Source organism: Mastomys coucha, unplaced genomic scaffold (genome assembly GCF_008632895.1).
Source record: "Mastomys coucha isolate ucsf_1 unplaced genomic scaffold, UCSF_Mcou_1 pScaffold15, whole genome shotgun sequence".
In the NCBI taxonomy this organism is placed as follows: Eukaryota; Metazoa; Chordata; class Mammalia; order Rodentia; family Muridae; genus Mastomys; species Mastomys coucha.
Window position 1 is genome coordinate 154722921 of NW_022196897.1, and position 15085 is coordinate 154738005.

Sequence of the window (15085 nt, forward strand, 5' to 3'; positions counted from 1 at the left end):
GGGAGAGGGAGAGGGAGAGGGAGAGGGAGAGGGAGATGGAGAGGGAGAGAGAAAGAAGCTGGCCATGACGATGTACTGCTGCAGTCCCACACTGGGAAGGCAGAGATAGTCCTGTCGCTTGTTAGCCAGTCCTTCTAAGTAAGACGACGATGATGAAGCCCAAGTTCACTGAGAGAACCTGTATCAAAAAATGACGTACAGAGCAAATGAGGCCGGTGCTGGACATCAGTCCATGGCCTCCACATGAGTGTGTGTACATGCATGCACAAAGATGGGCTACCTGAAGTTAACTAAGGGTACAGTTCCTCCTTTTAAAAAAAAAATTTTAGGGGCTGGAGAGATGGCTCAGTGGTTAAGAACACTGACTGCTCTTCCAGAGGTTCTGAGTTCAATTCCCAGCAACCACATGGTGGCTCACAACCATCTGCAATGAGATCTGGTGCCCTCTTCTGGTGGTGTTTCTGAAGAAAATATACTCACATAAAATAAATAAATCAAAAAAGGAAGAAGAAGAAGGAAGAGGAGGAGGAGGAGGAGGAGGAGGAGGAGGAGGAGAAGGAGAAGGAGAATTAAAAACTCTTGGGGTGCCTTTAAGCACAGCGCAGCTATCAGAGCGACGACACACGGATTCAATCTCCTCCCGGGCCAAGCAGAGGCGTCTACATTTTGAGTACGGTCAACAGCATGCTCTGCCCAGGAAGGACAGCCCGCAGGCCAAGAGAACATGAAAGCATTGTCAGGGGGGTTACCCCTTCCCCTTCCTGAGAGTGGTGCTAAACACCCCGGCTGCAGGAAAGATCGCTCCCACCCAGCTTCCTTTACCAGAGGGGCTCCTGCCAGCTCCATCTCTCTGTCCAATATAAACACACCAGCCAGTATCTCCTCCATGTGAGTCATTCCTTCCCACCCAGTTCACACCCGGTTTACTGAGTTCCCATACTATGGCGAGATGATACCATAAACAGACAGAGACAGGCTGGTCCAGCCATGTTGCCCTATCCCCTTGTAGTCTATCTGACACCTGACTACAGGGAGCTGAACAGGATGTCTTGTACAATGTGGGACACACAGTTCCTTCTGAAAGATGTGCAGAAAAGCCCTGGAGCAGACTGCTTCCCTGACCTGACGCCTCGGGAGGTGTGCTCTCAAACAGGAGGGAAGGGGACTGTGGGAACAAGCTGTGAGCACACTGTGAGCCTCCTCACGCCAGTCTGAAAGGCTGGACTCAGTCTACTGCGCATGCGCGCCAGTCTGAAAGGCTGGACTCAGTCTACTGTGTGCCAGTCTGAAAGGCTGGACTCAATCTACTGGGCGAGCAGATGACAACAGCCAAGCATAGTCAGAGGCAGGTACAAAGTAAAGAAGCCATCCCAAAGCTGGAAACGGAGGGACAGGCAGGCAAGGGTGGGAGATTAGCTCACTAGCAGGCATTTTCCAAATGCCAAGGCAGCCTTGAGAAGATACATGCTCCCAGCACCCAGCATTATTAATAACCGAAAATGAGAAACAGCCTATTCAGAAGCAGAAGTGGGGACCGGCAAGATGGCTCAGTGGGTAAAGACACTTGCTACCAAGACTGATGAGTCTGATCCCTAGGACCCACACGGTGGAAAGAGAAAACAAATGCCCACAAACTGTCCTCTGACCTTCACACGTGCGCCATGCAGTTTTCAAGGGATCAACATTCACAGTTAATAGTCTAAAACACACAGACTAAAGAGACGGCTCCATTGCAAAGAACACTGGCTGCTCTTACAGAGGACCCTGGTTCAATTCCCAGCACCCACACGGTGGCTCACAACCATCTGTAACTCTAGTTCCAGGGAATCCAACACCCTCTTTTAAGCTCCAAGGGAGCCAGGCATGCTATGTACATTACATACTTAAAAGCAAAACACTCTTACATAAAGAATAAATAAAATCTTTTTAAAAATGGAAAAGGTCTACAACAGACATGCATGCATGCATTTTTTTTTAAATCAAAAGAAGTAAATGAAAATCTTCCCACTAGAACTCCATGTACACATTAAAATCAGCAAAAGATGTCTTAACGGCATAATATAACTCCTACTGTGTGTATACTCACAGACACACACACACATTTCAGTAAGGAGGTGGCAAGCTAGCTTGAGATAAAGTTAGAGGCTAATTTTATTAAATGTATATGGATATTTACACTCATATGCTTGGGAAAAAAGACTGAAATGAAGGACCTTGGTATGGTGAATCACTGGCCCCCAGCTCATGGCAATCCTCCTGCCCCCGCCTCTGAAGTGCGAGGATTGCTGGTGTGAATCATACCTGGCTTGATTTCCCTTCCTATAAGACCCTTAACTGTGAAGGCTGAGTGCTTTAAAAACTGAACATTGATAGAAGAAGGGGGAGGGAGGAAGGAAGGAAGAAGGAAGAAAGAAAGAAGAAGAAAAGCAGACCTGGGAAGCCAACTGGACTCTGTACCTTGCGTGGGAAGACACAGCCACTGCTCACAAAGTATGACACATGTCTGGGAACAAGACTCCGTCACAGCTAAAGGAAGGGTGGTGTGTGCAGCTCCGTTTATTCTCAGAGTGGGACGTTGGGGACTATCTGATGACTCAACTCTCAAATGACCTCAGCAGCGTCCATAGCCCTTAGAACTTGAAAAATCCTGGCTGGAACCAAGTGAGAGTGACTGTGGACGGTGCTGACTAACTCCGGGAAACACCCACACGAGGGATTCAGTCGCTGATAGCCTTGAGCTCAGACATGTCCTGGAGACCCAAGGGTCAGGCCAGGTGCAGCCTTAGGAAAAGCTACAGCTGCGTGGGAGGGAGCCGCCCTGCCTGACATCTGCCAAGGACATGTGTCCCACAGGGTCATAACGTCCCAACTGGGATCTAAATCAGCTCAGACGGGGTGTTTCAGATCACACCACAGCGTGTCAGTAGGTCTACAGAGAAGCGGTTCACCGAGCCACTGCATAGTCCCTGGATGGAAGCAGCCCTGTCCCCAGTCCCCTGGAGATGTGCCGGACCCACAGCTCACTCTTGTCAAGAGCGCAAGGCTGACGGGTATGCCCGTCTTCTCTGAGGCTGCTTCTGAGGGTGGCTTCCAGGACCCACAGCTCACTCTTGTCAAGAGCGCAAGGCTGACGGGTATGCCCGTCTTCTCTGAGGCTGCTTCTGAGGGTGGCTTCCAGCACGCTCACACTCTCACTACAGTGAAGCCAGCTGACAGGATGCTAACCCAGGGAGCGGCCCACAGGGCAGCAGCTGAGGGTGGCCTCCGTGTAGCTGTCAGCAAAGAACCGAAGGCCCTGTCCCGCAGCACACTGAAGCTGTGGGTAGGTGAGCCTTGTCCCAGGAGGCCAGCCTCTGAGACGCTGAACCAGAGGAGTCCCCTCCCCCAAGCTCTACCCGGATTCCCAGTCCACAGAGACCGTTAGAGAACACAAGCATGGTGCTTGTAATTTACCTGTGGGGCAACCTAGCAGCACGCATAGTTAATACAGCTCCCCAGCACAGACCTGGGGCCATGCACTTCCCCATGTCCTTCCTGACCCTTCACAGCCCGAAAGCCTGGGGCTGCACTCTGATCCATGACCTCCCTGTGTGAACTCGGGTGCTCTCCTTCAGGCTTTCTATGCCTCAGTTTCCTCCTCTGTCGAACTTGTAAGCTTATGGTAAACAAGACTCCAGCCAGCTTATGCCCATCCCGGAGGACAGCCCCGACCCAGCACCAGACCTGCCTAGCTGCTCCCGGTGACTGTTACTGTTGGTCCCCTCACCACGGCCACCTCCCTCTTAGAACCACCTTGACAGCCACCACTGCTGCTGGATGCTGACGGCCTCTCTCCCACTGCCGACGGCCATGTGGCCTCGAGCCCCTGAGATGCACCTGCCTCTCTGCCTCCCTCACACGGGGTCTGCAATCGCACACCACCCTACCCAGCCTTTTCACATGGGTTCTGGAGAGCAAAAATCAGGTCTTACACAGCAAGCCCTTCACCTACTGAGGCAGCCCCCAGCTTCCAGCTGCAAGCTTCAGAATTCTTTGTGCATCAACCAAAATCACCATGAGCAGAAGATTCCACACCTGACTCAACGTGTAGTCAAAATAAAATGACCCTAAAAAAACGATGTCTAAAATCACCGTGAGGTTGCTGTGTGTAGTAAGTGTAGGTGAATTTCATGTTAGTATTTGGGGATCTTCCTTAAGCTGGTGCAATATCGAACGCAAATGTTCCATGCTGGTCACGGATATTCTGTAGAAAGGATAGTTAACCCATACAGACATACAATGAAATACAACACAGCCACAAAAAGGAAAGACTGGTATATGTGATAAAATAAATGCACCTTGAAGTTGTGAAGGAGGAAACAAAGACCATATACTATACGATTCCTTTTATAGGATGTGTCCAAAACAGGGAAATCCACAGAGGCAGGAAGCAGACCCGACCCGTGGGAGCAAGGGACTAGGAAGAGAGGTGGCTTGGGAGTTTCAGGGTTTACTTCGTTTTTTTAAAGATTTGCTTATTTATTTATTATTTTTATCTGTGTGGGTGTTTTGCCAGTATGTACGTCTGTACAACATATGCATGCAATGTGCTCAGAGGCCAGAAGAGGGCGCTGGATCTCTGGAACTGGAGTTACACATGCAGGAAGCCACCATGTGGGTGCTGGGAGCTGAATTGGGGGACTCTGGAATAGTGTTCTTAACCACTGAGCAAGCCCTCCAATCTGTTCTTCTTTTTCTTTCTTTTTTTTTTAAGATTTATTTTATGTGTGTGAGCACACTATACAGCTGTCTTCAGACACACCAGGAGAGGGCGTCAGAGCTCACTACAGATGGTTGTGAGCCACCATGTGGTTGCTGGGATTTGAACTCAGGACCTCTGGAAGAGCAGCCAGTGCTCTTACCCGCTGAGCCATCTCTCCTCTGGGAGAGCAGCCAGTGCTCTGACCTGCTGAGCCGTCTCTCCAGCCCCTTTCTCTTCTTTATAATCATATTTTCATTGATTATTCTGTGTGTGTACGGACTCGGGAGCCCGTGGAACACTGTACATTCAAACTATAGCAACTTTTAAATGGTTGTGGGTTTAACGGTTATTTTATGCTTTGTGAATTTTTTCTTGCGCCTTTGTTATTTGGAGGTAGGGTCTCACCCTGAATGACACAGGCTAGCCTTGAATTTACAGTGACCTCCTGCTTCAGCCTCCTGCACACTGAGCCGCAGGTGTGAGCCTGACTGTGAGTTTTATCACAGGAGGCAGGCTGGAGGGACAACTGCTCTTTCCAGAGGACCTGAGTTCAGAGAGGAGCAAGGAAGAGAGGAGATATAGGGACTGGAAGTTTGACTTGCTTAGTATGTGCAAGATGCTAAACTCCCACATAGCAAAATACAGGGGGGACCAACAAGCTGGCACAGCAGGTTAAGGGGCTTGCTGCTAAGTCTGCCGGTGTGAACCTGAGTCCCGGGATCCACATGATAGGAAAGACAACTCCTGCAAGTTGTGCTCTGACTGTTACACACCGTATGTTCCTCCCTGCTGAATAAGTTTAAAGTGTAGTTTTTTAGGACTGAGAATTAGAAATGTGTTACTGAGAGCTCCTGATACAGTTATACTCATTGCTTCAGAGCTGGGCACAGCACAGGCTGCTGGCTGAACTGCTGTGTCCACTGAAAGAGCTCATTTTCCCTGCACAGGGAATGACACTCCCTTACCAGTCTGGGTGTCAGCGACAAGGCCCCAGCAAGCCATGAGGGCCCCTGACGCACACTCGCACACTCGCAGTGGAAGAGGACGCTGAGGGCGGGAGAGGGCCAGACTCACCCGCACAATGATGCCCATCCGCTTGCTCTCATAGGTGAACGGGAAGACCTGCAGGATGGTGAGGTTCAGGATCTGGTCACCAGGGGTCCTCAGCTGCATGGAGGACTGGTCTCGACCCACCAGCGTCAGTCCCACGCTTTCTGTCCACTGGACCAGAGCCACCTGGAGACGGCAGAGCACGGAAGGTCAGACACCCCGCACATGAACACGGAAGGAGGAGGGAAGGTGGCAGCATCTGCTCTGGCATCCACTGCCCTGGACCCCGTAACCATGGCAGCATCTGCTCTGGCATCCACTGCCCTGGACCCCGTAACCATGGCAGCATCTGCTCTGGCATCCACTGCCCTGGACCCCATAATCATAGTTATCTCCAGAAGGCTTTGCACCAAGCCTGCTACCCATATGTCGAGAAAGGTCAGGGAGCCGGGGGCTCTTCACCCCTGGCTCTCCTTTGGCTGGGTACACTGTCCGTTAGACATGCTCTAGTCTTCAGTGGGTGATTCTGCACCCTTCCCCCTGAGTGGAAAGGAGGGGAAAGAAAGGAGCTTGCAACAACATCTGGAGCATCCGTGGCTATCCCGACTTGGAAGGAGAGACTACTGGCAGCCTGGAGGTACAGCCCAGGGACCCCTATGGTGATTACAGGCACAGCACAGCTCCCCAAGGACAGAGCCAGGGAGACTGGTCCACCAGCCAGGAACACTGACTCCCAATACTTTATGGAACTGCCCACAAGTGATGGAGAAGCGGCAAGGCCCAGGCCAGGAGGCAACCTGTATCTTGTCTGGGTCAACGGTCCAGAGGATGTGACTCCTGGAGGGTCATTCCAGTCTCAGGCAGGCCAGACCCACCGTAGCAGACTCACAGGCTGCCTAAAGGAGAAAGCCAATCCCTGGGCAGTCAGAAGCCCTACCTGAATCACGTAAGTCTGTGTCACTGGGACCACTGCATGATTAGAAAGTTGATGGTCTCTGTGGCTGGGCAAACGTCCCTTTCTGGGGATATAGATGGTGCGGGTGGGATTAAGGGTAAGATTTTGGTCTTTCTAGGCAACCCACAAGGGAGCTGCAGCCAGGGACTGAAATCGGATGACGCTGGAGACTTTAGAATGGGGGAAGGAACCAGTTACCAAGGAAGGTACACTATGATGGCTATTTTCAGCTGTCAACATATAGAATTAGCTAAAACTCAAGCAGCTGGGCAAAAGTGTGAGGAATTCATTCATTCATTCATTCATTCATTCATTCATTCAGGTTTTTGAAACAAGGTCTATGTAGCCCTGGCTGTCCTGGAACTCACTCTGTAGACCAGGCTGGCCTTGAACTCAGAAATCCACCTGCCTCTGCCTCCCAAGTGCTAAGATTAAAGGTATGTGCTATCACTGCCTGTCTGAGAGATTTTTTTTTTTAAATTAAAAAAGAGTTTTTTTCTTAATTAAGTTATTTGAAAAGGGAAGACTCACTTCTGATCTGGGTCTTCTGAGGTGGGAAGGTCTACCTTTTATCTGGGCCACGCCTTTAAGCTTGCTCTCTTCGCCTGCTTGCTCCTGCTCTTTTTTTTTTAATTATTTATTATTATAAATGAATACACTGTAGCTATCTTCAGATGCACCAGAAGAGGGCGTCAGATCTCATTACGGGTGGTTGTGAGCCACCATGTGGGTGGGATTTGAACTCAGGACCTTCCGAAGAGCAGTCAATGCTCTTACCCACTGAGCCATCTCTCCAGCCCCCAATAATTTTTTAAAGATTTATTTATTTATTTATTATATGTAATTACACTGCAGATACTCCAGAAGAGGGAGTCAGATCTCATTACAGATGGTTGTAAGCCACCATGTGGTTGCTAGGATTTGAACTAAGGACCTTCAGAAGAGCAGTCAGTGCTCTTAACCTCTGAGCCATCTCTCTAGCCCTGCCCCTGCTCTTGAAGGCAGAGTTCATTCCTTCTGGCATTTAAGTCTACAACTTCAGGATTCCAGTATCTAGAATGAAGACCAGCTGAGATCTGCAGCCTTGTGCGCTGAACAATCACTGGGTTCTTGAACCTTCAGTGGGTAGACGGCCAGTTGGACTAAATGGACCGGAGCCTGAGAGCCATTCTAATAAATCCCCTTTATATACAAATGTATCCAGTTCTGCTCCCCTAGAGAACCGTGACTAGTAATAACAGCCTGGAAGAAGCACCCTGGTGACTGGATCAGACAGGAGCCCTATGGCTGTGCCTGATCTGGTGTCTGAGACCTGTCCGACACCTGTCTGACCTGCAGACCCAGGCTGCAACAGCTCTACAGTAAAACTTCTCACCAGCTGGCAAGACATAAGCAACGAGGCAAAGAGCTTTCAGGGCTGGAGTTGGCCTGGTTGACAGTGTGGGGCCCGAATGCACAAAGCCTTGGGCTTGAGCTCTGGCACCTCACAAGCCAGGCATAGTGGGTATGCCTGAAATCGCAGCACTCAGGAGGTGGGGACAGGGGAATCAGAAGTTCAAAGCCAACCTCTTGAGGTGATCTTGGGCTGCATGAGATCCTGGCACTGAGGAAGAAAGGCACCCCACTTCTCGTAAAGCTTAGTCTTAAGGGGGTTGAGGAGACAAGTCTTTGGAGAGGACTGACTTAATAACTGTGGTTAAACTGGGAACGGGGATACTGAGTCACCTGCTGGACACGGTTACCTGCTGGAAATAAGGGAAACCAATCATAACACCCTATAGGGGAATCTGACCAGGTGCAAAAACCCACTGAAATCTTTGGCTCAGCCAGATGGTGCGCTATGAAGCACCTGTTGTCTTGCCTAGAATTGTGCAGTGGCTGGTAGCCGCACCCCAACAAGTATCCCCAGGAGACATGACCAGATCACACAGGACTAGCTGAGGGGAGGTTAAAGTTCAAAGTGCAGCTTCCTGAGTACATACTGGTCTGCAGTCCTGGATGAAGGCTCACCAGGGCTTACAGTCAAACCACTGTGTATTCCTGAGTTGGCTCTCCTGGAGATCCCAGGCGGCACTGCCCACTGTGTGCGTGCTCCCCACGGGGCTCTCAGTTCTGCTTCTGCCAGGCCTGTTCCACACTGCCTGGGTGTCACCCTGGCTGACCCTGTTAGTCCCTAAAATGGATCATGCTGCACCTCAAGTCTGAGGTCCCCTCCTACCGCCTCGAAGCCTCTACAATAAGCAATTTCAAGCAAGTGAGTTCTCAGTTTGCAAGAGCCCATCTTCAGGGATGGTAAGGAATGGCTCAGTGGTTAAGAGAATATGATTCAGGTTCAAATCCTGGCACTCACATCATGGCTCACGACCATCCGTAACTCCAATTCCAGGAGATATGAAGCCTCCTTCTGGACTCCTTGGGCATCAGACTCACATATGCATGATGCGGACATACATGCAGACACACACCCATACACATTAAGGTTTCAAGAGAATTTAATCCTATCTTTAGACATCTTGACTTGGGTGTGTAATCCAAATTTGATGTCAGCTCTTTAACTTGGTTTCCATTTGTAGAGATTAACTGAACTTGAAATCAGCCAGAAGTCACTCTTATGTGCCAACCCTGCTTTGAGAAATGCTCCTGGTCAGCCAGGATCACAAAGCTTTCAACTTGCAACAGTGAAGATCTATACACACTTTCACTTTTTTTTTTTTTTTTTTTTGAGATAGGGTCTTATGTAGTTCAGGCTAGCTTCAAACAGCTGAGGATAGCCTTGGACTCCTGATCACATTGCCTCCACCTCCCAACTGCTGGAATTATAGGCATGCACCATTATATTTGGTTTATGAAATACTGGGGACAGGATCCAGGGCCTTGTGTATTCAAGGCAGACACCCTACTTACTGAGCCGCACTGCCAGCACGCACTGTCACCTTCCAGAGATTCCAATGGTTGAGTCTTTGGAAATCCCTTATTAAGGGTTGGACCTGGCCTGGCCTTTAATCCCAGCATTTGGGAGGCAGAAGCAGGCAGATTTCTGTGTTCGAGGACAGCCTGGTCTACAGAGTGAGTTCCAGGACAACCAGGGCTACACAGAGAAACCCTGTCTCGAAAAATTAAAAAAAAAAAGGGTTGGACCTGATGACTCCAGGCTGAAGAATTATCATCTGGGAATGTGAAATCCATCAACGCTGGAGCCTAATCCCAAGTGCAGTGGGACTGAGAGGGGACTCAGGAGAACAACCCCTTGGCTACGGGAGACAGTGACAAGACAGTCTGGTAGGAAACAGAAGGGAGGTCCAAGAGCCATACAAAATGACCCTGCCCTGCATTTGTGCATGTACATGCATGTATGTATATGTGCATGTGTGTATATGTGCATGCATGCGTGTGTGCTCCTGTGTGTGTACATGTGTGTGTGCATGCATGAGTGCATGCTCTTGTGAGTGTGTGTGCATGCGTGTTGCACTTAGTTGAACATGAGGAAGGATGCCTATGGAGGAATGGTGTGGCTCTGCTGACAGTGCTGAAATAATGCACACAAAGCCCTGGGCTCCATCTCTAGCAGTGGATAAAACAGACCATGCTGACACACAAACTTTGAGGCAGAGACAGGAGGATCAGAAATCCAAGATTCTCCTCAGCTACACAACAAGTCTGAGGCCAGCCTGGGCTACATAAGACCCGATCTCAAAAAAAAACAAAACAAAACAAAACAAAACAAAAATCTCTAGAGCAGCAGTTCTCAATCCTGTGGGCCAAGACCCCCACAAGACCACCAGAAAACAGAGTTCTATACGTTATGACTCATAACAGTGACAAAACTTACAGTTATGGAATAGCAATGAAATAATTCTATTTGGGGGTCCCCACAGCATGAGGAACTATACTGAAGGGTCGCAGGGTGAGGAAGGCAGAGAAGCACGGCTCTACAGTGACAGATGAAAGGGCCTATCGAGCTTCACTTGCTTCCCGCTGGGCTGATGAAATGTTGTGATGCTCAAATGCTTACTTTTAAGATTTTATTTATTGGGCTGGAGAGATGGCTCAGCAGTTAAGAGCATCACATCGACTGCTCTTTCAAAGGTCCTGGGTTCAAGTCCCAGCAACCACATGGTAGCTCACGACCATCTGTAATGAGATCTGATGCCCTCTTCTGGGATGTCTGAAGACAGCTACAGTGTACTTACATAAAATAAATAAATAATTTTTTAAAAGATTTTATTTATTTTTATATATTTGAATACACTGTCGCTGCCTTCAGACACACCAGATCCCACTACAGATGGTTGTGAGCCACCATGTGGTTGCTGGGAATTGAACTCAGGACCTGAGGAAGAGCACTGACTGCTCTTAACCACTGAGCTGTCTCTCCAGCCCCCACTCCTCATACACTTACTTCTAATTACATAAGTACACATCCCAACGCGTGATTCAAAACCTGGAAGGAAGGAGGGATTTTAGTTTACTTCCTTCCTTCCATTGGGTACTGTGGCCCATGTGAGGTGTCTCAACCTCGGCCACCTTTGCTCCTCACAGTAGATCAGGCTTGCCATCCCCTGTGCCTTGATGTCTTTGTCACCACTGGCCCCAAGGACAGAGGCTGTCAGTGTGAGTTGATTATCATTGTACTCCAGCAGCCAGGGATGGCAGGAGAGGTGTTGCCAAACGAATTAAAAAAAAAAAAAATCAAGGGCTTGCTGATGAGGCCTCTATCCATCCCTAGGACAGTAGGACAGACATCAATCGCTCCAACATCTCCTGACTCTGCCTCCCTAGGCTGGATGATAAGTGAGCTGGCAGGGCCGCCACGCCCACCCTGTATTTACATGGGCTCTGGGGATCTGAACTCTGATCTACTTGGTTACGTGGCAAGCCCTTTACCCAGTGAGCCACCTCACAAGTGTATCTTCATTTTCTCTCTTCTTATTCCCCTACCTTTCCCCCACCCCTCGCAAGTTTGAGGCCATCCTGATCTACAAAACGATCCAGGACAGCCAGGGCCACACAGTGCGTGCTCCTTCCCCGCACCCCTAGGGTTAGCACATATACTGAAAGAGAAGAACCCCACTGAGCTGGGAGGTAAGCATAACAGGGTGGACGATTTCATGTTCCTAGTTACGGGATTTCCAGTAGAGGGCAGGGAGGGCCCTGTACTCTGAGGCCATGATCCAGAGGTGACTGCAGAGGCGTTCACAGCTGACCATGCATGGGCAACAAATTTAGGCAATCTTGCTTCTGCGACAGGAGGAGTCCCCTGTGATTGGCAGAGATTACTCCAGCCACTCGGAAGCAACAGGCAGCCTGCTCCCCTGCGCTCCAACAAGCTGACCTTGGGATTCCAGGAGGCTTTGCTGATGGTGACCTTCAAAGGCATCATGGGACCCAGCCAAACTCAAATGGAATGCCCTAGAGTTTCAGGAACAGAGCAGCGTTCTTGAAGATCTCACGTGAGGAGCAAGTCTTCCTCCTGTCACGTGGCATGTTTATACAAACACGCTGGTCGTCTCTGCAGAAGCCTCGAAAACCGTTTAGAAGGCGGATCTACACAAAGTTAACAGTGGCTACACAGCCTTTGTGGATTAGCGCTTGCTTCTCTTATGCATATTATGCTAATGATACAAGCTGCATTTAAAAATTAAGTTATTTTTTTTTTAAAGAGGGTTTAAGGGGGCCGGAGAGATGGCCCTAAGTGTTCCAGTCTCATGATCTGAGTCCAATTCCTAGAATCCACTGGAGGAGGAAGAAAACTGTCCCCAGAAGCTGTCTTCTGAGCTCCACATGTACACCACGCTCACACACACACACACACACACACACACACAAGTTACATGTATCAATAAAAGGAGGCTGTCAGGACGGTTTGGCAGATAAAGGTGCATGCTGCCGATGTTGACAACCTGAGTCTCAGCCCCAGAACCCACACAGTAGAAGGAAGGAAGTGACACTTGAAAGTTGTCCTCTGGCCGGGCGGTGGTGGCGCACGCCTTTAATCCCAGCACTTGGGAGGCAGAGGCAGGTGGATTTCTGAGTTTGAGGCCAGCCTGGTCTACAGAGTGAGTTCCAGGACAGCCCGGGCTACACAGAGAAAGCCTGTCTCTGAAAACAAAGGAAAACAGAAGAAAGAAAGTTGCCCTCTGAAGCCACACATGCTCTGCGGCACACGGATTAACACACACACAAGCAAGTAAATACAATAAACTTTTTCTTAGTATCAGATCCTCCCAGAGTGTGGAGGACAAGAAAAACAAATCCCTTTTGCTGTTTTTAATCACAGATCAGAAACTTGGAGAAACAAAACAATGTGAATCACACTCAGAAGAACAGATCACAAGATCACCTCAGAACACCCTTCCACAGCCCTACAACAGGCACAGCGACCCTGCAGAGAGGAAGCTGACAGACTGGACATGACGCTTACACAGCTGGCAGAGCAGACACACCGTGCAGAGCGTCAGTATCTCAAACTCCAACGTCATCACATGATTACACATGGCCCTGGTCCCCAGGCACAAACTACCAAAAAAAAAAAAAAAAATACCATCCTTTCTCACATCCCAAACCCTGGACAGTCCCAATTCTGTTCCTGAAAGAAGACAAGGCGCAAAGGACGGAACCGATGAGCTGAAAAAGCAGTGATGACATCACTCATGACAGAGGAACAGAGCCCAGCCCTGCCTCCCCACTTACCCCTCCACTTACACATGGTCCCCAGTTCACAAATTGAGAGCAGCCACATCTCTCCTAAAACACTTGTTTTGAGTATTAGTGGTCACAGACAAGCATGTTTTTGGGGGGTTGGACAAGCACTTTTTTGGGGGTTGGACAAGCATGGTTTTTTGGGGTTGGACAAGCACGGTTTATTTCGGTTGAGCTACCCCACAGCACCACACAGATTTCAAGGAAGAGGCAAAGTGACAGGTCTGAAAGGGAGAGATCCTGGTATCCCTTGACCTAAGGCTTGGAAAAGGCTTACATGGTGCTATACCCTAGCCATGTGGGCCATGGTGCCCTGGTACCTTGAGGCCACACCAACCTCAAGCTACATGAGACACTGTCCACAAAACCAGAAACCATTTCTATAATCAGAAGCCAAGTTCTATGGGCAGGAGGGAGTGAACTGATAAAGCCAGGCCCAGAGCGAGCGTGGACAGTCAACCAGGGATGAAGGAAATGGTGTGGCTAAGACCCACCCACGCCAGGGTTACCTCATCTGGGCTGGATGCCTGGTACACTCGGCACGAGTCCTCAAACTGCTTCTCAGCCTCAGCCTGGTCCGTCACACCGTTGGACTCATACACGGGCGTCACGTTGTGGCAGAGAGCAATGGCCTTCACAGCCTCATGGACGCGGCTGCTCATGGTCCTTCGTACCTTGGTAGTGACCGTGGGGCCCTTCTGAGCCGGTGGATCTTGAGGCTGCGGAGAGGAGCAGAGAAACCAGGGGTCTGGACACGGTACAGTAATGGTGGTGCCTCCCTCCCATTGTTCAGCACGTAGGACTCTGGGCTTATCCACGCTTGGGACCCTGGGTTCAATCCCCAATACAAAACAACAGAGCAACCAAGCAAGGTGGGAAGCAACTGAGGGAGATGCTGATGTCAACATACATCCATCCCATGGCTCAGCGTCCAGTCCTCTCCCTCAGTGCTGGGCCAAGGCCAATTTCCCCAAGCTCCTACACCATCTTCCCTCCCTGCTCCACCCACTGCCTGGGAGCCTTTGCCCGTCCCATACTCTCTGCCTCCAATCCTGTTCCCTCCGGAATTCTGCAAGAGTGGCTTGCCCAGTCTCACCACACAGGTCTCCATTTGCAGGTAAGCTCAGAGAGGCCTTTGAAGCCCTCGGCCCCCTTCGTTTCTCACAACAGATCAGGCTTGCCATCCCCTGTGCCTTGATGTCTTTGTCATCACTGGCCCCAAGGTCAGAGGCTGTCAGTGTGAGTTGATTATCATTGTACTCCAGCAGCCAGGGATGGCAGGAGAGGTGTTGACAAACGAATTAAAAAAATCAAGTATCTACTCATGCCCGGAGGTATGGCAGGACTCACGGGTGTCTGCCCTGCATGCACGTAGCCCTCAGCTGTATCCCACCATCCCATAAAACATGGCGTGACACTTCTGCCTGCCCATCAGTGGAGAAGTAGAGGTAGGAGGATCAGAACCTCAAGGAGGGGCAGGAGAGATGGCTCAGTGGTTAAGAGCACTGACTGCTCTTCTAAAGGTCCTGATTTCAAATCCCAGCAACCACATGGTGACTCACAACCATCTGTAATGAGATCTGATGCCCTCTTCTGAGGGTGTCTAAAGACAACTACAATGTACTTACATATAATAAGTA

At 49.8% G+C, this 15085-nt stretch overlaps 1 protein-coding gene across 7 annotated transcripts in view; it reads right to left on the reverse strand.

The window, feature by feature from the left end:
- Positions 1–15085, reverse strand: part of Atp9a (ATPase phospholipid transporting 9A (putative)) — a 110303-nt gene that overhangs the window by 21178 nt on the left and 74040 nt on the right. For all 7 annotated transcript variants that reach the window (XM_031372859.1, XM_031372855.1, XM_031372853.1 and 4 more), the window contains 2 exons: positions 13955–14164; positions 5816–5977 (listed from right to left, as the gene is read on the reverse strand). In XM_031372859.1, the coding sequence (XP_031228719.1) occupies positions 5816–5977; positions 13955–14164 (372 nt within the window). The remainder of the gene's footprint in view (positions 1–5815; positions 5978–13954; positions 14165–15085) is intronic.